The sequence below is a fragment of the Phyllopteryx taeniolatus genome, chromosome 10 (genome assembly GCF_024500385.1).
Source record: "Phyllopteryx taeniolatus isolate TA_2022b chromosome 10, UOR_Ptae_1.2, whole genome shotgun sequence".
Classification (NCBI taxonomy): Eukaryota; Metazoa; Chordata; class Actinopteri; order Syngnathiformes; family Syngnathidae; genus Phyllopteryx; species Phyllopteryx taeniolatus.
Genome location: NC_084511.1, coordinates 15533650 through 15557408, shown reverse-complemented (window position 1 = coordinate 15557408; position 23759 = coordinate 15533650). Strand labels below are relative to the sequence as shown.

The 23759-nt window shown below is 42.0% G+C and overlaps 1 protein-coding gene across 2 annotated transcripts in view; it reads left to right on the top strand.

The window, feature by feature from the left end:
• neurl1b (neuralized E3 ubiquitin protein ligase 1B) overlaps positions 1-14263 on the top strand; it is a 51816-nt gene extending 37553 nt beyond the window's left edge. For both annotated transcript variants that reach the window (XM_061788223.1, XM_061788224.1), the window contains exons 3-6: positions 1183-1516; positions 5648-6382; positions 8464-8589; positions 13110-14263. In XM_061788223.1, coding sequence (XP_061644207.1) covers positions 1183-1516; positions 5648-6382; positions 8464-8589; positions 13110-13357 — 1443 coding nt within the window. In that variant the 3' untranslated portion in view covers positions 13358-14263. The remainder of the gene's footprint in view (positions 1-1182; positions 1517-5647; positions 6383-8463; positions 8590-13109) is intronic.
• Positions 14264-23759: the final 9496 nt, after the last annotated feature.

Sequence of the window (23759 nt, the reverse complement as noted above, 5' to 3'; positions counted from 1 at the left end):
CATTCTTGCTTGATGTACAGCTTCACCTGTTCAACCGTCCGGGGTCACCTCATCTTTCTTTCTTTTCGCCCTCTTCATCAAAAGCTACCTGACTATTTGGTTTAAAGAAGGGAAGTTTCCTTCTTGACCTTACAGCAACCTGGGTAGGCTACCTGATTATCCAATAAAAATTTAGTTTTGATGTCTGACCCTACTGTACCCAGAAGGGTAGCTGGCATTGGCTCCAGCCAACTGCATTGTGGTAGAAAATGGATGGATGGATTAAAAGGCATGAAAATATTTTGTAGTTTGAACGTTACTTTTAACACTGTGGTTTCTGTAATATTTTACTAAAATGGCAGTGGAATTATTCATTATTTATCGTGTTAAGAACTGTCAGCTAAGATTTATCTGCGAGCCAGATGCAGTCCTCAAAAAAAACAAAAAAAAAACACGTGGCTCGTGAGCCATAAGTTCCCGACCCCTGTTTGAATGTGTGACATGGCAATCGAAAAGAAGCAGTTATGTGAGGTAAAATGCTTACAAGGGAGACAGAACACCGACCGTATTTTTTTATGTCACCAGGTAAGTCGATTCAAAAGTTTACAAAAAAGAAATTCAGATGTCGTTACTGTAACATTATTATAGCGGAACTAGCTCACTAAATGACTATTCTATTGCTCGGATTATGGCACAAACGTGTTCTTATGATTGTGAAATGTTTCTCACTGGCCTGTGAGAACGTGTGCAATGTGCATCGCTGGGAATTCTCCTCTCCCAGCTTAGGAGAAGGCATGTATTTGATTGACAGCTAAAAGTTCCAAGGGCTGGGTTTTCAGAGCATTCAGCGACACACCCACAGCATCTGAAAGCTGAAAGAACATTTCAATACTTGAATATATTGATGCCTGATTTCACATACTTTGCATTTTTGTTATTTATTCAAATTTGTCTGGCTTGTTAACAATACTCTTCTCTGTTGTGTGTAAATGTACAAGACATATTTTGGGTCATTTTACTGTGCCTTTAAGGAAATTTTTTTAGAAATCTGAAATGTTTGTGGTATGTGTGGTGGCGCAACCCCAAACACGGCAAGTTGTTTCAGTTCAGGTCAGTGGTAGCCACTCACTCTTTTCTCACCTTGAAGTACTCTGGCACCTATTGTCTACAAACAGTATAACTATATCAATGCTTCTGATTCAGGTGCGGCTTCGTCTCACCGGCGTGCACACCGGCTGGAGTGGAGCTCTACGCTTTGGTTTCACGAGTCTGGACCCCAGCGATTTAATCATATCCGACATCCCCAAGTATGCTTGCCCAGATTTGGTGACGCGGCCTGGCTACTGGGCCAAGGCGTTGCCTGAGAGACTTGCCCTGAAGGACAGTGTGCTGGCATTCTGGGCCGATCGCCACGACAGGGTGTTCTACAGTATCAACGATGGCGAGCCAATCCTCTTTCACTGTGGCCTCAACATCGGCTGTCCACTCTGGGCCATCATAGATATCTATGGCATCACTCAGGAGGTCACGCTGCTTGGTAAATGTCGCGTTTGTCTGCCATCTTGCTCAACCTGAGCCATTACACTAAGCAGCAATCATAACACAATTTAATAATGTATCTGTATCATAAAACAACCTTATAAAGACAATACTAATCAGATTGGATCGCTCCAATGACTTAAATGCACCTGTATGTGTCAAAATGGATGCCTCACTTTAAGGCACTAGAACTACATGATGTGAGTATTATTCATTCTTCTGATTATCAATATGATCATTATTAGAATATAATTAATACAAATATGTTAAAGTTACAGAAGGATTTGATCTATGATTTACTTTTACAATAACAATAATGACTACTACTACTACAAATAATAGCACAGTACAAATTATTATTATTACATTATGATCACAATCATGACACATTTCATTATTATTATACGATAAAATTATTATAGTAAAAATATTTGAACTTTGATCATTCTAAAAGTAAATCATGCTTCTAAAAGTATATACTGAATTTAAATATATTTACAATTTTAATTGAAATTTTTCTACCAGTGGATACACTTTAAAATAAAGGGTTAACATGATAAATGCGCAAAGGCGTCGAACGGCACTGGATCATACTGAAAGGACAACACATTTTTATAATACCCCTCACAATTGTCTATATTCCCTTGCACACTGGCCATCTAAACCAGCTTTTTACGTCCGGGTGTAAGGCACCAATGCAGCATTGGGTGTTGGCTTTCGATGTAGTATCAGAGGCGTATAGGCAAAACCCCGCCGGTGTGAAGGTTTTATTAAGATTAACACTTGAGAGTCACTTCCATCATTTGTTTGTGTTGAAAACAAATGTCACTGTCATGTTGATGCCGCTCCGCAACTAATTATCTTTGATAGGGGAAGCCGCAATGGCTGTGTGTACATCCCGCTTCGGTGCATACTGCCTGAGAAGACACCTAAGCATCATAAATGCTATCCAATGCAAGGTTGTTCCTTTTCAGCCAATTTTCTTACAGCTAATCTGTGATTGCTTCATCGAGACTAAGGACAGTTGTTCAGTCAGGGGAATCTGAGCACGTAATCTATGTCAGATAATGAAAATTACATTTTTATCGGACTTGGACAATTTAAAAGGTCAACTTGAAGGCCCGTGTAGGTTAAACACAGCTTTGACGACTGCTAAACCTCAGGAACATATTTACATCGTGTCAATAAATACAGAGCTAATTTAAGCAGCTTCCAGAGAGGGCAGAGAGCAGCTGTGCCGCCCAGTTCCTATGTCAACTTTGGACTGCACACATAGGTAGAAGCATCACAGTGTGAGCAACAACATACAGAGATATCCAGTCTCCATTTTGCTGAAGTGCACACTCCAATAATGACTTCTTCAACAGTCTTTCAGCATTTCTTTCCCGCGCTTTGTTGGGCCCCTTGGTGTTTCCTTTTATTTCCATAACCACCTGGCCTGTAGTTCCCTCCCTTACTCTGTTTATATTCCGTCTGAGAGGAGCTATAGCCATGTTTGGTCAAGGCGGCAGATCCCAGGAGCTTTGGTGAGGGGCCAGTGCGCTCATCTGCTATACGCCATCACTAGAAATAGTCATAAAGGAATGAACCATAAGTCAAATGAGACTCGACTCGTGCCAGATTTGTTTATAGCACTTGTGTTTCGAAACGTTTACAATGCAGTAGTGTAGTGAGTTCATCAGAGGGAGGGAAGTCATGGGGACAGTAATAAAATGCCTTACACTGTTATTTGTATTAGGCTCGAAAAAGTCCCTGCTAATCATGCATGCATTACGTGTAAGGTACTGTGGAAAGTCAACATTTAGAAGTCATACTACAACAAAATTTTAGAGGAAAATACGCATCTAACATTGCATTAGTCTGAAATTGAAAATGCCGCCACACAAGACCTCAGCTCAACGTGCATCCAAGATTAAGTAACCTTTTATTTGACTTTTAGTGACATATTGCAATACAAAATGCAAATTTTACTAATTGTGCTGTTTTATTATTTATTGCTGGCTCCTACCGTGTCTGCAGTAACCAATTTCAGTCTTAGCATGTGACTGTTTTTATTGGGACGACAACCTTAACACCTTGAAACTTCAGCAAGGGGTGTTCAGAGAAAGTGAGATGAGACGAAGACTATGCACTGGCGGACTCACATTCAAAGCAGTAAGACTTCTGCGTACCTCAATACCTTTATCCAGTGTGATCTTATGCGTCATCACTTGTATTTGTTGTTTTAACTTCTTTTTACACTTGCAAAACAACAACAAAAAAATTAAAATAATTGAGCTCCGTGAGGTGCTTCTGTGACCCATTGTACCTTTTTCATAGGTCAGTGTGGGCAGACATTTGTGCGCAAAGGCCACATTTGATTTTCAAAATGCACAGATGGGCCAGGTCATTGTAGACGAGGTAAAAAAATGAAAAGGTGCTTATAAAACATATCAAAGAGTTGATTATTTAATGGCGGCACGGTGGACGACTGGTTAGAGCGTCTGCCACACAGTTCTGAGGACCGGGGCCTGTGTGGTGTTTGCATGTTCTCCCCGTGCCTGCGTGGGTTTTCTCCGGTTTCCTCCCACATCCCCAAAACATGCATGGTAGGTTAATTGACAACTCTAAATTGCCCGTAGGTGTGAATGTGAGTGCGGATGGTTGTTTGTTTGTATTTGCCCTGCGATTGGCTGGCAACCAGTTCAGGGTGTACCCCGCCTCCTGCCCGATGATAGCTGGGATAGGCTCCAGCACGCCCGTGACCCTAGTGAGGAGAAGCGGCTCAGAAAATGGGTGGATGGATGGATGGATGATTATTTGATCAAATAAATGTTAACTATATAACAGGGATCACAGGCTCGCCCTCTAAATCCTGATTCATTATTCATGTTGACAGTAATGGACTTCCAAATCAGAATCAAATCGCTACTCTTTGTAGTATTCCGAAATAAAGAAATAGTCCAACAAATGAAAATACAATTAGTATGATATATATCCAAGTAGTATGATATTCTTAAAGTGAATAACATTGAATACTCTATTTGGTTAAGGTCCGGTGATTGACTTGGCCAGTCTAAGACGTTCCACTTTTTCCCCCTGATGAAGTCCTTTGTTGTGTTGGCAGTGTGTTTTGGGTCATTGTCTTGTTGCATGATGAAGCTTCTCCCGATTAGTTTGGATGCATTTTTCTTTAAATTGCCAGACAAAACGGTTTGCCAACCTCCACAGGGCAGGGGTGAAGGTATAACAATCCACTGTTCGAAGAAGACTTCTAGAGAAGAAATGCACAGGCCATAGCACATGATGCAAACCACTCATCAGCAAAAGAATCGTAAGGCCAGATTGTATTTTACAAAGAAGTACAGAGATGAGCCACAAAAGTTTTGGAACAAAGTTTTATGGACTGATGAGATCAAGAGTAACCTCTACCAAAGTGATGGAAAGGCCAAAGTTTGGAGAAAGAAAGGATCTGCTTATGATCCAAAACACACAAGCTCAACTCTGAAGCATGGTGGAGGTAATGTCTTGGCTTAGGCTTGCATGGCTGCTTCTGGAATGGGCTCACTTGTCTTTATTGATGATGTAACTCATGATGGTAGCAGCAGAATAAATCCTGAAGTCTACAAAAACATTTTGTCTGGCAATTTACAGAGAAATGCATCCAAACTAATAGCGAAACCTCCTGAAACAATCCAGAACTGAAAAAGGCTATAGTAAAGGCCTGGAAAAGCATTTTAAATGAAGAATGCAACAGTTTGGTGAACTTAATGGGTTGCAGTCTTGATGAAGTTATTGCAAGTGAGGGTTATGCCACCAAATATTAAATGCTAATCATTTAATATTAATTTAATAATGTATGTTCCAATACTTTTGCTCACTTGAAAAGTGAGTGGCGTCAAACAAAAGGTGCTCTGTCCTGAGTTGTTTAACCGATCTAGATGTAAATACCATGAAATGAAAATAGGAATTCTGAACTTTTGATCTGAAACCCAAATGTCTTCAGTATACAACAAAAACAAAGAAATTGACCTTGCCGTTCCAATACTTTTGGAGGGGACTGTAGATAACATTTTCAGCCTAAGAGCAATTGAGTTTACAGGACATGACCTCCACATAATTAAGTCACACACTTCTTCTCTCCATACAGAAAGCACATTTGCTGAGAGCGTTGGATTGAGCTGCCTGAGCGCAGCTCGCCTGAGTGCCTATCTGTCCCAAAGCAGCCATGACTCGGCCAATTACAACAACAATCAACTAGAGAACAACCAGGCTGCCGCAGCCAAGATGGCCAACATCCAGCTCAATACACACACTCAGCTAATCCCTTGCTACTCTTCCCACTCTTCTTCCATCATGCCAGCCTCATCTGGCTCTACCGGATTCTCCAGGGTGGTCCGCAGCCATCCCTCCCTGCTGGACAGCAACTTGCACTTTCACCCCATCCGCGGCTCTGACATCATACTGTCTGCAGACCGCTCAGCTGCCTGTATCCACTTTCTGGACAGCAGTCGAACTATTGTGTTCAGTGATCGGCCGCTGCACACGGGAGAGACTTTATACGTTGAGGTTGGCCATCTGGGTCTGCCTTACTTTGGGGCGCTTTTGTTTGGTTTGACGTCCTGTGACCCAGCTAGTCTACACGCCGGGGACCTGCCGGCAGACCCTGAGGTTCTGCTGGACCGTAAGGAGTACTGGGTGGTGCATCGTGGCTTCCCCATGCCGTGCTCCGGAGATGTGCTCAGCTTCAGTCTGCTGCCCAATGGAGAGGTGCACCACGGGGTGAATGGAGTGGGCCGTGGAAGGCTGCTTTGTGTGGACTCATCACAGGTGCTGTGGGCCTTCTTCGCATTGCATGGGGCTGTCAACAGACTCAGGATACTTGGTAAGTTGATTGGATGTAAAACAAGGAAAATAAGAAGCAGCAAAGAGGATGTGTTTGGGCACTAAAATTTAAAATCTGTTGCCAGTGGGTACAACAGTGATTGATGATCTCTTATGGCACAATTGGTCAAAAGAAATTCTTATTTACTAAAAAAAAAAAAATAATAATGTAGCTTTGTTCATCTATCTATGCCAATGACTTATCGTGACAGGCAGTTAAATTAAACACTCCACTAAATGGCAGAAGGTACACTAAACCTGTGTTTCCACCTGTTGCCATTCATACAACAGAATAATAACTATGTTAAACTACTGTGATTTAGCGTGTATAATGCGCACCCATGTATAATACGCACCCCCAAAGTTGACCTCAAAATTCTGGAAAACCCTTCTACCTATGTATAATGCATTTTTACAATGCATGATTTTGCTTCTACCCATCCATCCATCAATTTTCTGAGCCGCTTCTCCTCACAAGGGTCGCTGTCGTGCTGGAGCTAATCCCAGCTATCAACGGGCAGGAGGGAGGGTACACCCTGAACTGGTTGCCAGCCAATCTCAGGGCACATACAAACAAACAACCATCCGCACTCACATTCACACCTACGGGCAATTTAAACCCACGTAGGCACGGGAGAACATGCAAACTCCACACAGGCGGGGCCGGGGATTGATCCCTGGTCCTCAGAACTGTTAGGCAGACGCTCTCACCAGTCGTCCACCGTGCCCCGCTTCTACCCATATGATCAAAATTATTTGTATTTTGTTAGTTTCTTTCAAAGAATTATTCTGAAGTTAAGCACTTTATTTGAACACGTAATACTTTCTTTTTATTTAATTGCTCTTCTTTTGAAATTCATAATAAAACAAAAACAAAATTCACAGAGAGTGACACAGGACCATACCATTTGAGATTCAGGCGGTGTGTGGCATAGGTACAATTGAATGGTTGTGTTTGGGTTTGATAGCATGGTGGACTAGTGGTTGGGACATCTACTTAACAGTTATGAGATTCTATGTTTGAATCTCAGCTCCGGCCTGACACGGGCATGTGTAGAATGCAAGTACAGTACACCGGACCTCAAAGAATAGTTGGAATTTACTTTTCACAACAACTACCGACAAGTCCATCAACAAACGGGTGAGTCGCAGAGCAGTTAACTTCAAAGTCGAGATAAATAGCACTCAACTTCAAAATCCAGATTAGGAATTTTCGGAGATTGGAAAGGGATTTAGGGCCAGGCCATATTATGTTCTGTAATCCACAGAGGAATGGGTAAATTCACACTTTGTTGTCGTTGTAGCAAAACACCAAACAGCCATGTGGCCAAGCAAACGTGCTAAAGCAGAATTTGTGGTCGGGGGCAGAAGACTGAGGGGATTACCGAGAGAACGACGAGGCAGGAAGGTCAGGGGCAGACAGGGTTGGCACGGAAGATCAATCCACAAAAAAAGTGCTGGAGAGTCTTGCATGGGCACATAGTGAACAATCTGGCAATGATGATCAGGTGAGCCTTACAGAGGCTCTAAATTGTCCATAGGTGTGATTGTAAGTGTGAATGGTTGTTTGTCTATTTGTGCCCTTCAATTTGCTGGCGACCAGTCGGGAGTGTACTCAGCCTTTCACCCAAAGGCATCTGGGATAAGCTCCAGATAACTTGCGACCCTAATGAGGACAAGAACAGAAAATGTACACCACTAGTCAACGGTATGAACAATGTTTCTCATTCCATAGCATGTCCAAACTTTTGACAGGGTTCAAAACAATACCCAGTCTTTATGTAATGTTAACTTCACACTCAGTCATTTGTGGCTGACCAATCTCTCTTTTTAATGAACTCATCTTTCTGTCCCTGTCCCACAACTCCCCCTATAAACTCCCATCATCTGGGACACATATTTTGAGATGCAACATCATCAGCATCATAGAAAAGAGAAACCCTCCCATTATAACTGAGGCATAATAACCATTATGAGCAATCCAAGCAGTTCAAGGAAAGAGCGCATCAAAGGAAAAACATGCACTTCCTACTCGGCATCCACGCATACCTTTTCATCAGCATCTTTATCTTTATGACCCAGGAACACTGCAGCCCAGTCCTCCCTCCACATCCCCCGGCAACTCCCAGAGCAGTAGTCCAGACGACAGCGATTCAGATCTGGCCTTCAGCGTCAACAGATCCTCCTCTGCGTCTGAATCCTCTTTAGGTGAGAATAACACACGTGCATATGTGGTGGTCTATTGCTGTGTAAGAAGGTGTATCAGATGAAGCGGGTTACACACATGGCGATTTTTAACATCTTATTTGCTTTTAAAATGTGAGGATACACAGGATAAGGAGGTGCATGGCGTACTCCAGATTACTAACAAAATACACCACATACATAATGTGTCCACCGACAATCTTTATTCTCCTCCTCCTAACCAGACGTCTGTCATAGTACGAAGACTGACCAGTGAGAGGAAGCACATGCCACAGGGCATCCAGACTGTGGGGAAATTCAAAGAAGAAGAAATATTAGTAGTATAAGAATAAATAGAACAAACTACTATAAATGAAACTGAACATTTCCAGTTGCTCCTCTATTTGTGTCCACCGCGAGGTGCGAGCCTCAGGTCGCATCCTGATTGACTATTGTTCCGTTTTACGTCACAACTACGGAATCTGATCTCGATGTTGACCACACAGATAAGGACTTGCGATTGTCTATATTGAACAGGTTTTACGTTTATGATTGTTGGTCCTGACCATTTTCTGAGCAGATCGGAGAAGAATAGTAACACATCTCCACACCACAGGATAATTGGTAAAGATAACGTTTCAGATACATCTGATAATCGGGCCTTTACAGACTTCGATCAGAAGAGAGGAAAAATGATCAAATTAGGCGCGATTGTCAGTGTGTGTGTGTGTGTCAGTGTGTGTACTCATTAAATTTCATTTATATAGTGTCAAATAATAACATAAGGTTTCACAGGGCACTTTAACCATGGAGTAGGTTTAAAACCACCTTCCTCATTAATTAAAAGACCAACTGAACCCCACATGAGCAAACACTAGGTGATGGAAGCAAGGAAAAACTCCCTCTTGGGAAGAAATCGTGAGCAGACTTGGGACTCAGTGTGGGGTGGCCTTTTGCCTCGACTTGTTGGGTTAGAGAGTACAAGAGGAGAGAGACAGAGAGTAGGGGAGTAACAGAGAGAGAGAGACACAGAGGTGCCGTTTTTGGCTGCACCTCTACAAGCATGTGCGCCTCATATTACTCGGAGGGGGAATTAAGAGGTTTGTGTCATAGGGGGATGAGAACTGAGAGCCAAGAACATGCAGCACTACAACTGTCTAGCAGTTCAACAAGGAAGCACGCTAAGACAGCGAGGGGAAATGCACATCCATAAGAAACAGATACAGTGGGTGATGGCACATGAAACATGAAACAATAGGTTATAGGAAGTGTGAGAACAATGACATAAAACGACATAGCTGTCCATTAATGTCTGTTTAATGCAGGCTCCTGCATCAATCAACATCTGACACTCGGGACAATAAGACACAAAAGTCAACAGAAGGATGGTTAGCCTTTGAGACTGTAAAGTCTGCCTCATATAGTAACCCCTCTAAAATGGCAGAATACTGTGTCCAGGTGCTCTTCTTTGCGCGTTGACTGTTGGGTTAAGAGTTGAGTTTGAGTGTTGTGAGTAACGGCGTTAAAAATAACGTTACTAATGCTGTTGTTTTTTTCCAACAGGGGTAATCTGATTTATTACTATCTCAAACCTTACAAGGCCGTTACCGACAGTCTCATGGTTATTATGCACTGATAACTAACAGCTGTTACACACGATGTAATGATGATTGGCTAATAGTAGAGTATAGATTTAGTGGTATGCAAAAAAGTGTCAGAGTTCAGGTATGTTGGTCTTAATGTTACAAACCTCAGTGGCACCCAAACTCCCAAAAGAGAGTTGAGAATCATAAGATGCAACAATGAGGAGTCCGGAACTGTCTTTTAAGTTAAAATTGGTGTTTCAGGAGAGAATGACATAAGCACTACATCAACGTCATTGATGTAAAAGGCAATGTGAAGAGTACTTTATGTACCAAAGAAAAAAACATTGATAGCATTGTTTACACCATTATCTTTAATTTAGGTATGTAACATAACATAATTTAAAATATGAACTCAAGTTTAAAATGAATAAATTCTTATGATTTAAAATTTAAAAAATAAATAATAATAATAAAATAGAAACTCAATGGATACATGTGGTCGACTATAATATATTATATATATATATATATATATATATATATATATATATATATATACATATATATATATATATATTTCTGTCATTACAGTGTTGATTAGATGCAAAGAAGCAGTAATCTGCAGTTTAATATGCCATGTGGGAATGCTAAATTATGGAGTATTGGTGATGATGATAATCATCATCATCATGATGTGTACTTTTGATATTGATGTAAAGTTTAAACAATTAACACGGTTTGGACAATGTGAACTGTAATACAATGAACAACTAGGGTTAAAAATCTGATGGAGTTGAAACCAGATGTTTACATACACTATTTAAAAAGACATATGCATTTTTTGCTCACTGACATGAAATCAGACTAAACCTTTCCTGTAACGAAATTACTTCTATTTGCTAAATTCCAGAACAGTGAGAGGATTTTTTTAAAGCAATTTTCATTACTGTCAGAAGTTTACATACTGTACGATTACTATGCGTTGAAACAATTTGCGAAAACCAAGATGATGTTGTCATTTCTTTAGAAGCTTCAGATATAATGTCAGATTGACTGTGGATGTACAGTATTTGAACTACGCATACCTAAAACACACTGCTTCTTTGTGTAACATCATAAGAAAGTCAAAACAAATCAGCCAACATATCAGGAAGAAAACTGCGGACTTGCACAAGTCTGGTTCATCCTTGGATGCAATTTCCAGATGCTTGAAGGTGTCACGTTCATATGCCCAAACAATTATACTCAACTATAAACACCATGGAAATGTTCAGTCATTATTCTGCTTAGGAAGGAGATGGGATCCGTGTCCCAGAGATTAACCTGCTTTGGTCTGAAATGTGCTTATCAACCCTAGAACAAAAGCAAAAGACCTTGCCAAGATGCTGGCTGAAGCTGGTAAGAGTGTGTCATTATCAACTGTGAAAGGAATACTGTACTATACATGGGTTGAAAGGGCACTCTTCAGGAAAAAGCCATTACTCCGAAAGACACAAAAAAAGCAGTTACAAATGCACACAGAGACAAAGACCTTGATATTTGGAGACATGTCCTGTGGTCTTGCGAAACTAAAATTGAACTGTTTGGCCATAATGAGCATTGTTACGTTTGGAGGAAAAAGAAGGACACTTGCATACCTGAGAACACCATCCCAACTTCAAAATACATGGGTGGCAGCATTATGTTGTGGGGTTCTTTTGACAAAGGAGGGACTGGTGCACTTTTCAAAATAGATTGCATGAGGAAAGAACATTATGTGGAAATACTGATGGGACATCTCATACCTTCAGCCAGGAAATTAAAGCTTGGGCACAAATGGGTCTTCCAAATGGATAATGACCAAAAGCATACTGCCAAACTGGTGACAAAGTGGCTTAAGGTGTCACGTACGTGGTTAGGGCGAAGGCAAGGAATGCAAGGCAAGAACATGGTGGACCCAATTGCAGGGAAGCAGGGAGGCAAGGCAGGAGTGCAGGAGTCTCAAAATAATAATATTTAATCTTCAAAAACAGAATTTCTAGGCGCAGCCGAGGTGTAGAGGGGGGTCCTCAGTCGGAAAAGGGTGGCATGCCCTCTCCAGGTCGGGGATGAGATCCTGCCCCAAGTGGAGGAGTTCAAGTATCTTGGGGTCTTGCAGAATATTGTTCTTTTTAAATATGACTGACCAACAACCGTCATTAATTTCTTTATGGTTATGTTTTGTTTCATGATAATGGTTTTCTGAAATGCTGGACAGTTTAATTTGAATCCCATTAAAATAAAATTAAATGTGTTTCGCCTGGTCCGTCATGTTTTCTTTAAAGAATTGTACACATCTTACAAATTCTTCCTGGGTAATCAGACATATGAGCACAACTGTGTGTTTTCTCATTTAATAAATACAAGTAGGGCTGTGAATTTCAAAATAAGAGGAAGTCAATAACTTCAAGAATAATTCTTAGAAAAAACTAACAAAATACACGAGAAATTACGATATATGTCTTTTCATAGAGTATACGTAAACATCTGCTTTCAACTGTTTATAAAGGGGTAAAAAAAGAATAGCATTTTGATTTTCTTTTAAAAGCAGGAAAACAGCTTGGTATATGTAAATACAACAAATTATAAAAGCATATATTAGGCCAATATAGACATGCACTGAGTAGGTTTAATCTCTACAAATGATCCATAACAGTTCAGCCCCCTTCTAGTTACAGAAATGCAGTATAACTGGTTATTTACCGATTAGCATACTATGTTGAGGCTAATCGCTCAGAAGCAAGATTTCATCTTAACAGTACATTGTGCTAAGTGACTGATGCAGTACAACTGATGCTTTATTTCATAAATTAATTTTTTTCTGCTTTTATAATTTGTAATAATATTAATTGGGCATTGCTTTACATTCTAATTTATTTCCATTTTAAGAATTTATAGTAACTATTTCCCACTTCCCACAATTCCTCTCCTTCCATACAGTGACGGCTCCCAGCTCCCCTCTCAGCCCTCCCGTCTCTCCCTGCCTGGCTGGCTCAGAGTGGCCCTCCTGTGAAAAGAACGGGGAATGCACCATTTGCTTCGACCAAGAAGTGGACACAGTCATCTACACGTGCGGCCACATGTGTCTGTGCAACGACTGCGGACTGAAGCTCAAGAGGCAGATCAATGCCTGCTGCCCAATATGCAGGAGGGCCATCAAAGATGTGATTAAAACATACAGGCCATGATGACTGTTGGCATGGAAGTGCTCGTCTCCTTTTCTCAGGCATGGTTGGAAGCCAACTGCAGATTGGCCATTGGAGGACATTTGTGCCTGTGGGATTTTATATGTTAATCATCTCTGGAGACAACAAACAAGGCTTCGGTGTCTAATCATCATCTTACCAAATAGACTGCATATATGAACGCCTATATTTTTAGTAAAGAATGATGTGACAAACTATGTGCCGCTGTTCTTTAATCATCATAAATTCTGAGGTTATTGTTGCAAATGTTTTTATGCTTCAGCTGGAAAAAGTGGCTAACTTTTAGTGCCTTAGATTATTATTGTGTCTCATTTTCTGTTTAAATGATTAACTGACAATCCAGGCCATATTTTTTCATGTACAATAAGACAGAACTTAAGCAATAAAATGCACCCCAAACGTCTAAGCAGTATCCATCCATCCATTTTCTGTACTGCTTTATCCCCACAAGGGTCGCGGGTATGCTAGAGCCCATCCCAGCCATCTTAGGGCGAGAGGCGGGTACATCCTGAACTGGTCGCTAGCCAATCGCAGGGCACATATAAACAAACAACCATTTGCGCACACATTCACACCTAAGGGCAATTTAGAGTTTCCAATCAACCTACTGTGCATGTTTTTGGGATGTGGGAGGAAACCGGAGTGCTGGGAGAAAACCCACGCAGGCACGGGGAGAACATGCAAACTCCGCACAGGCGGGGCCGGGATTTGAATCCCGGTCCTCAGAACTGTGAGGCAGATGTGCAAACCAGACTGTCACCGTGCCGCCTGTAAGCAGTATGTCAACGGTAAATTAAATCATGTGTTTGGAGAGATTGTTGCAAATGAAAAGTCTGGTTTTGTACACTGAGACAAAAATAAAGGTGAGTTAAAAGTAGTCAATATTAAGTGATTGATTTTGAATAAACTCTTTATTTCAAACATGTGTGGAAGTGATATAAAAAGAACAAAACAGGCAACATTAAATAAAAATATAATAATGAAGTTCAATTATACATAATTGAAAAGGAGTAGGAAGAAGTACAGCTTATTTATTCCTACCCCTATCTCTAGATCCTTATAGTCCTATGAAACTATTACTTAGAAAATCATAGTAGTATTGTAATATCCGGGATATAACAAAGATCCTCACATCAATTGTTGACTTTAAATTTCATCGTGACGACTTTCTATCTCATCAGGATGATACTAATTTCATCACGATGACTTTAAATCACGTCTCTGCTTTTTTTTCTCACCAGGTGACCCTAACACGCCGCCGTATGTGCCACTGTAAAGATGTGATTAATTATTTTTATATTTTCAATCTAATCAGCATGTTTTATCACATTATATTACATGTGTTATTTCAACAGATTTTTAGAATTCATAATTGAGGTTCATTGTACACTTATTAACTTGACTCATTTCAACTCAATTTACTCAAGTAGCGCTTCCACAATAGCCACAGCTGTAACAAAGCGCTGTACACGAAACAAAAACCAAATAATAATAGTAATACATTCATCCATAACCAAAAAAAACTCACTTGACCATTATGAGGAAGCCTGGATCAAAGATGTATATGTCGCACAGCGTGCATGACGTCACTCACATTTGCTACAAACTGAGTTTGAAAGTAACATGACATTTTTCTGGTGATACACAGTCATGATGTAAATACGTTGGAACATTTCCAAACATCGAGCACTCAATAGTACGGTGGGCCTGAAGTGCAAAACAAAACAGCAAATAAGTAAACACAACGGCAAATAAAAAAACACAACAACAAATAAGTAGTCACAACGGCTAATTAAAAAACACAACAGCAAATCACTAATCAGACAACAAGTAACTAAACACAGCAGCAAATAAAAAAACACAACAACATTAAGATACCGGAAAAGGTAGGTACTGGTCGGGGATAAGACTCATCGCTGATTGGATGAGTCACCTCATATGTACAGTATGTGTAACGGAGCTCGGCGGTGCGGATGTACGTTAAGAAACCCCACTCCACAATCCTTAAAAAAAGGTTGCTGGCCGCTGAGTTAGCGGCCCGGGCACTCGTCTCCCAATACATGACACTGTGGCAGCGTGAGTTTGAACCCTGGTGTGGTCGACCGTGCAGGAAGCATTGCAATAGTTACGTATGTTATGCAGAGGCACAAAATCAGATGGGTTACATATGTCCTGGATCACAATATTATTTGATAGCAGCAGCTACATTTGAATCACTGGTAACGGTCATTTAAAAAACCAAGCCAGACACACATAATAACAGAAATGTAAAATGGCGGTTGCCATCATTAGGGTAAACTGAACTTGCTGAAGCCAATCCCAGTTGGCTTTGGGATTGATGTGGGGTACACACCACGGACTGGTCGCCAGTCAATAACAGGGCACATATAGACAAACACCCATTCACATTCACCTATGGACAATTTAGTCTTCAATCAATCGAACATTCGTGTTTTTGGAATGTGGGAAGAAGCAGGAGTACCTGCAGAAAACCCACCCAACAGAGAGAACACAAATGCCACACCAAAAGCCCAGAACAACGATTCGAAGCCTGAACCTCAGAATGTTAATGCAGACATGCTAACCGCTGTTTCATCCCACTGCCAATAGTAGATTAACAAATGAATTATTAAATAAGTTTATCTACATTTTCTTTCAAATATTACACAATATATACAATAGTTCTTGATTTCATATAAAGCAAAAATCCAAAAGAGTTTGGAGCTAATCAAGGGGGGACAAGGAACATCTACCGACTGATCTAAGTCATATCATATATCATCGTATATGATCATATAGTTCTATATCATCCAAATTAATGGAGTTCTCTTTCAAATAAAGTTTGGATGTTTAGACTTGAGCACTGACAACAAAATTTCTTTTGATGTTTATCCCATCCATAATACACCACCAGTCAAACTCTTTTCTTGTGTGATAAAATTATTTGTTCTTTATCATTGTCATTCTTTTTCTTTTCACATTTGTTGCGATTTTCCAGAAAAACAACATAAATAAATGAGTGGTGTGCGGGTGTTGCTGAATCAAAGGTGTTTTTTTTTTTTTTTGTTGTGTATGCAAAAAGCACAGTGCAGCGGTGCGTGCGGTGCAGGGAAAAGAGCAGTTTGCAGAATGATTAATAATTGTCAGGGATGGCTCTGTCTGTGAATTAAAGATGAACTCAAGAGTTGGATGAAGAGCACAAACGGAAGAATACAGTTGCGTGACTTGTTTCCAAAACCTTTTAGCTGCAAGCAGATAAAAAGAAAGAGTTTTAGCCTCACACTCATGCTTAATGTTTCAATACTGCTAGATTCATTGTTTGTTTTCTTCTGCTTAACCTGTAAATTCATGTTTTTAATTGTATACCTTTAAAACATATACAGTATAAAATAGTATGTGTCTATGGGTCTTTCTGTCAGACCATGCTGCATTTTCTTATTACAACCCCAATTCCAAGGAAGTTGGAACGTTGTGTTAAACATAAATAAAACAGAATACAATGATTTGCAAATCATGTTCAATCTATATTTAATTGAAAACCCTACAAAGACAATATATTTAATGTTCAAACTGATAAACTTTATTGTTTTTAGCAAATAATCATTAACTGAGAATTTTATGGCTGCAACACGTTCCAAAAAAGCTGGGACTGGTGGCAAAAAAGACTGAGAAAGTTGAGGAATGCTCATCAAACACCTGTTTGGAACATCCCACAGGTGAACAGGCTAATTGGGAACAGGTGGGTGCCATAATTGGGTATAAAAGGAGCTTCCCTGAATTGCTCAGGCATTCACAAGCAAAGATGGGGCGAGGTTCACCTCTTTGTGAACACCTGCGTGAGAAAAAAGTCGAACAGTTTAAGCACACTGTTCCTCAACGTTCAAAAGGTTCAGAGAATCTGGAAAAATCACTGCATGTAAGCGGCAAGGCCGAAAATCCAAGATGGCGCCTACCAATGTGGTCGCCTCAGTAACGCGCTCTCTAGTATTGTCTTTGTTTTTGTGTTTTTCGTCCGTCTTTGGAGACCTTACACGACTCACTTACACAAGGGGAGACCTGCTAACCATCAAGGAGGCTACTCCGGACTTTCTGTCACCAACTTTCGAATATCCGCTCAGTTTTTTCCCCGAGTTACTCACCGGAGTGGCGTCCGCGGTTTTCGGCGCATGGAGACGGAAGCGGCGCCACAGAGGGAAACGGGCCGGCATTCAGGTGAAACTCCGCATGAGAGGACACAGATTGGCGTTCCCGTCGATCCACCTCGCGAATGTACGCTCCCTACCCAACAAAATGGACGAGCTTCATCTTCTGTTAAAGACCAGTAAAGACTTCGGACGTTCCGCGGCCATGTGCTTCACGGAGACCTGGCTTTGCGACGCTGTACCCGATGTCGCCGTCATGCTTCCCGGCTTCCACATCCATCTAGCGGACCACGACATGGAATCATCGGGGAAAACAAAGGGCGGCGGGATATGCCTCTATATCAACGAAAAATGGTGTACGGACGTCACGGTGCTCAGCACACAGTGCAGCCCGCATTTGGAGTCGCTATTCTTAAACTGTGAACCATTCTACTCGCCACGTGAGTTCGCATCATTCATACTGGCTGGAGTCTACATAACGCCTCAAGCTAACACGAACGCCGCATTGCTAACGCTCGCCGAACAAGTCAACGAAATTGAAAAAAAAACACCCGGACTCACCCCTCATTATTGTCGGAGACTTTAACAAAGCAACCATGAACTCCCTAAATATAAGCAGCACATCGAATGTCCTACCAGGGAAAATAATACTTTAGACCACTGCTACACTACGGTAAAAAACACATACCGTGCTATAACTCGTGCAGCCCTGGGCTCGTCTGATCACTCCTTAATTCACTTAATACCGACGTACAGGCAAGAACTTAAATGTGTGAAGCCTCGGTCAAAAAGTGGACCAATGAAGCCAAGATGGAACTTCAAAGCTGTTTAGACTGCACAGATTGTAGTGTCTTTGAAAATTCAGCTGGCAGCCTGGATGAATATACGGACACTGTCACATCCTATATCAGTTTCTGTGAAGAGGTTTGTGTACCAACAAAATCATTTCGCACATTCAACAACAACAACAAGCCGTGGTTCACTGCTAAACTTAAGCAGCTTCGCCAAGCTAAGGAGGACGCATTTCAGAGCGGGGACAGGGCCCTGTATAATCGAGCAAGAAACCAGCTGACTAAAGAAATTAACATTGCAAAGAGGAACCATGCAGCAAAGTTGGAAAAACAGTTTAGCGCAAACGACTCTAAATCAGTCTGGCATGCATTCCAATCGCTGACTAATTACAAGCAACGATCCCTCCAAGCTGAGAACAATAGCACACTAGCCAACGACTTGAATACCTTCTACTGCAGATTTGAAAAGGACAGTTTCACACCACACACCCACCCGGCCGCACCCGCGACCACAATCACACTTCTGACTTCTGCGTTAACCATCTATGAACAGGATGTGAGACGCATCTTCAAACAACAGAAGATTAACAAAGCGGCAGGCCCGGACCATGTGTCCCCATCCTGCCTCAAAGTCTGCGTGGACCAGCTCGCTCCAGTCTTCACTCAGATCTTCAATAGATCTCTGGAAATGTGCGAAGTTCCATCCTGTTTCAAACGCTCCACCATCATTCCAGTCCCCAAGAAACCTGCAATCTCGGGTCTGAATGACTACAGGCCTGTTGCTTTGACATCTGTGGTCATGAAGTCCTTTGAACGTCTCGAGTGTCACAGGTCCCCTGCTGAACCCCCTGCAGTTTGCCTACCAAGCGAACAGGTCTGCGGATGATGCAGTCAACATGGGACTGCACTTCATCCTAGAACACCTCGACAGTGCAGGGACCTACGCGAGGATCCTGTTCGTGGACTTCAGCTCAGCGTTCAACACCATCATCCCTGAAGTCCTTTCATCCAAGCTTCTCCAGCTCAGGGTCTCACCTGCCATCTGCCAGTGGATTTACAGCTTTCTGACGGGCAGGACACAACAGGTCAGGCTGGGGGAGGTCACCTCATCCACACGCAGCATCAGCACTGGGGCGCCCCAAGGTTGTGTCCTCTCTCCGCTGCTCTTCTCTCTCTACACGAACGACTGCACCTCAGCGAACCCGACTTTCAAACTCCTGAAGTTTGCAGATGACACCACTGTCATCGGCCTCATCAAGGACGGTGACGAGTCTGCATATCGACAGGAAGCAGAGCGGCTGGTGCTGTGGTGCGGCCGACACAACCTGGAGCTGAACACGCTCAAGACTGTAGAGATGATCGTGGACTTCAGGAGGCATCCTTCGCCACAGCTGCCCCTCACGTTGTCCAGCTGCCTTGTATCAACCGTCGAGACCTTCAAGTTCCTGGGAATTACAATCTCTCAGGACCTGAAGTGGGCGACCAACATCAACTCCGTCCTCAAAAAGGCCCAGCAGAGGATGTACTTCCTGCGGCTTCTGAGAAAGCACGGCCTGCCACCGGAGCTGCTGAGACAGTTCTACACAGCGGTCATCGAATCAGTCTTGTGTTCTTCCATCACAGTCTGGTTTGGTGCTGCTTCAAAAAAGGACAAACTCCAACTGCAACGGACAATCAAAACTGCTGAAAGGATTGTCGGTACCCACCATTGAGGACTTGCACGCTGCCAGAACTAAGACAAGGGCGTGCAAAATCCTCTCTGACCCTCCGCACCCCGGTCACCAGCTCTTCTAGCTCCTTCCCTCAGGTAGGCGCTACCGATCAATGCAAACTAGAACTAGTAGACATTCCAACAGCTTCTTCCCTCTTGCGATCAACTTCTTAAACACCTAACCTATAATTCCATTACAACAAGCTGGCAATTTTTTTGACTTGAGTTCGTTGTCACATTTCTGTGGGGCCAATTATGTATTACTCGTGCACTCACTGTAGTTGTCTCGCCATGCTGCATTATTTGCATATACTGGCCACTCATGCCAGAGTAGCATCTGCTCCATTTGCACACTGAGGAGTATCTGTAACTTTTGCACAACCAACATTGTCCCAGATTATCGCACTACTCGTCACTTTAAACCGCATACACTCCTTGAAGTCTCAGCGCCCTTTGCACAATGGTCATTGCACCGGACTATTGCAATATTAGTCATTCGAACTGCTCTAAGTGCTAGAGGACTCTGCATCTTTTTGCACAATTGTTTTTTGTCAATGTCTTTATGTCTCCAAAGTGTTCTGTAAATTGACTGTCTGTTGTACTTGAGCGGCTCCAACTACCGGAGACAAATTCCTTGTGTGTTTTGGACATACTTGGCAAATAAGATGATTCTGATTCTGAAACCAACATTGGATTCCCGTGACCTTCGATCCCTCAGGCGGCACTGCATCAAGAACCGACATCAATGTGTCAAGGATATCACCACGTGGGCTCAGGAACACTTCAAAAAACCAATGTCAGTCAATACAGCTCGGCGCTACGTCCGTAAATGCAACTTGAAACTCTACCATGCAAAGCAAAAGCCATTTATCAAAAACACGCAGAAACACCACCGGCTTCTGTGGGCCTGAGCTCATCTGAGATGGACTGATGCAAAGTGGAAAAGTGTTCTGCGGTCCGAGGAGTCCAAATTTCAAATTGTTTTTGGAAATTCTGGACCTCGTGTCCTCCGGGCCAGAGGAAAAGAACCATCCGGACTGTTATGGACGCAAAGATCAAAAGCCAGCATCTGTGATGGTATGGGGCTGTGTTAGTGTCAATGGCATGGGTAACTTACACATCTGTTAAGGCACCATTAATGCTGAAAGGTACATACAGGTTTAGGAGAAACATATGCTGCCATCCAAGCAATGTCTTTTTCATGGACGCCCCTGCTTATTTGAGCAAGACAATGCCAAACCACATTCTGCATGTGTTACAACAGCGTGGCTTCGTAGTAAAAGAGTGCGGGTACTAGACTGGCGTGCCTGCAGTCTAGACCTGTCTCCTATTGAAAATGTGTGGCGTAATATGGAGTGTAAAACTGAAGCTGTACATCAAGCAAGAATGGGAAATAATTCCACCTACAAAGCTTCAACAATTAGTGTCCTCAGTGCCCAAACGTTTATTGAATGTTGTTAAAAGGTTAATGTTCAAACTGATAAACTTTATTGTTTTTAGCAAATAATCATTAACTTAGAATTTTATGAACTGCAAGACGTTCCAAAAAAGCCTGGACAGGTTGCAAAAAAGACTGAGAAAGTTGACTGAGCTGTCAACTGATCACCACCTGGTGGGGAGTTGGCTCCGATGGTGGAGTAAGATGCCGGTCCGACGTGGCAGGCCCAAACGTATTGTGAGGGTCTGCTGGGAACGTCTGGCAGAATCCCCTGTCAGAAGGAGTTTCAACTTCCACCTCTGGCAGAACTTCACCCACCTCTCTGGGTCGCTGAGGGATACTCGGGCATGGGAGGAGTTCGGTGAGGCCATGGAAAAAAGACTTCCAGGCGGCTTCGAGGAAATTTTGGTCCACCATCCAGCGTCTCAGGAGGGGAAAGTAGTGCACCACCAACACTGTGTATAGTGGGGATGGGGCACTGCTGACCTCGACTCGGGACGTTGTGAGTCGGTGGGGAGAATACTTGGAAGACCTCCTCAACTCCACCGACACGCCTTCCCATGAGGAAGCAGAGTCTGGGTTTTCTGAGGCAGGCTCTCCTATCTCTGGGGTTGAGGTCACCGAGGTGGTTAAAAAGCTCCTTGGTGGCAAGGCCCAATATTTATGCTCCAACTTAAAGGCATGTCCCCCACCACATATGGTACCATTCTTCTGGAATGCAAAAAAAAAAAAAAAAAAAAAAAACAAGGGAGAGAGCAGTTCAATCGCCTGGCCTAGAGGCCATTGTCTGTACACCAGAGTCTGGACTCACCAGGATGCATATCATGAACTCTATAACAATAACAAATTTGAAAAAGTATAAATATTTTTTTGCATTGAAAATGATAAATTAATTGTGCAGCCAAATATCATTAATTACTTTTAATTAGATACAGTATGGATGAAGACAGACAACAGACTTAATCTTCCCTTCTAGGCATGTGCTGTATCGTAAATTAATGGCATGTGAATTAATGCTTAATGCTTTTCTTAAGGATTATGCAGGAACATTGTTTTGTTTTCCCATAAATGTTTTTAAAGTCCTATTTTTCAAATCAAGAAAGCTCTTTGAAGGTTTCCCAAAAAAAATAAAAAAATACCATGACCTCAATAACTGCATCGTGATGCTCAGTTCTTGTTTGATGCTTTTAAGAGCCATGAAATCTTGGTGTACTGTTCAACAGTGGTGCCTTTTGAGTTGATTGGTGTGAGATCAGTGGGTCTGTGCCGCTTTCACTGTCTTTAGGCTTTTCAAAATAAAGATGTCTTTGTCAGTGCAAGCACGCACTCTCGTCTTTTTCCTGGGACACAACTAGAACATAAGTCTGTCATTCCGTCAAAGATATATATATATACGGGCACGGTGGGCGACTGGTGAGAGCGTCAGCCTCACAGTTCTGAGGACCCGGGTTCAATCCCCGGCCCCACCTGTGTGGAGTTTGCATGTTCTCCCCGTGCCTGCATGGGTTTTCTCCGGGCACTCCGGTTTCCTCCCACATCCCAAAAAAAACATTCATTAATTGGAGACTCTAAATTGCCCGTAGGTGTGACTGTGAGTGCGAATGGTTGTTTGTTTTTATGTACCCCGCCTCCTGCCCGATGACAGGTGGGATAGGCTCCAGCACACCCGAGACTTCAAGTAGAAAAACTTCTTCAGTGAACGATCTGCTATACTAATACATTTAATAATCAGCATCTCAGTATGATGTATTTTATTTAAATGTTTTTATGTTTTTGCACCTCATTCATCCAGTTGCACATAGTCATGAGATGAAACGAACAGTTCCTTCAAACACTGATGGTTCAGTGGTTCAGCATCTTGCTGTCAAAGGAGCTAGGGATGAACTCCAAAACCCATGGGCTGACAGACCACCGGTGAGTAAGAAGAGAGTATACTGGTTGGATGTAAGAGCACCTTGGATGTCTGAACTATGGAGAATGGTTGGAAGAACCCTTTTCTCCCGGGAAGTGATTAGAAGCTGCTATGTGATTGAAAAGCTTTCTACATAATAGCTATAGTGCTCTCACTCCTACAAAGACTAAACACACACACACATATATATATATATCTACATTCACACACACACACACACACACATATATATATATATATATATATATATATATATATATATACACACACACACATCATTTAACCTCTATTAGTATTTCTGTTTAACAACTGAGAGGAAATGGAATGTTTTGGCTTCCAATTATTTTGAAGTTAATGAACATTAATGTCATACAGGCCCACTTTCATTAT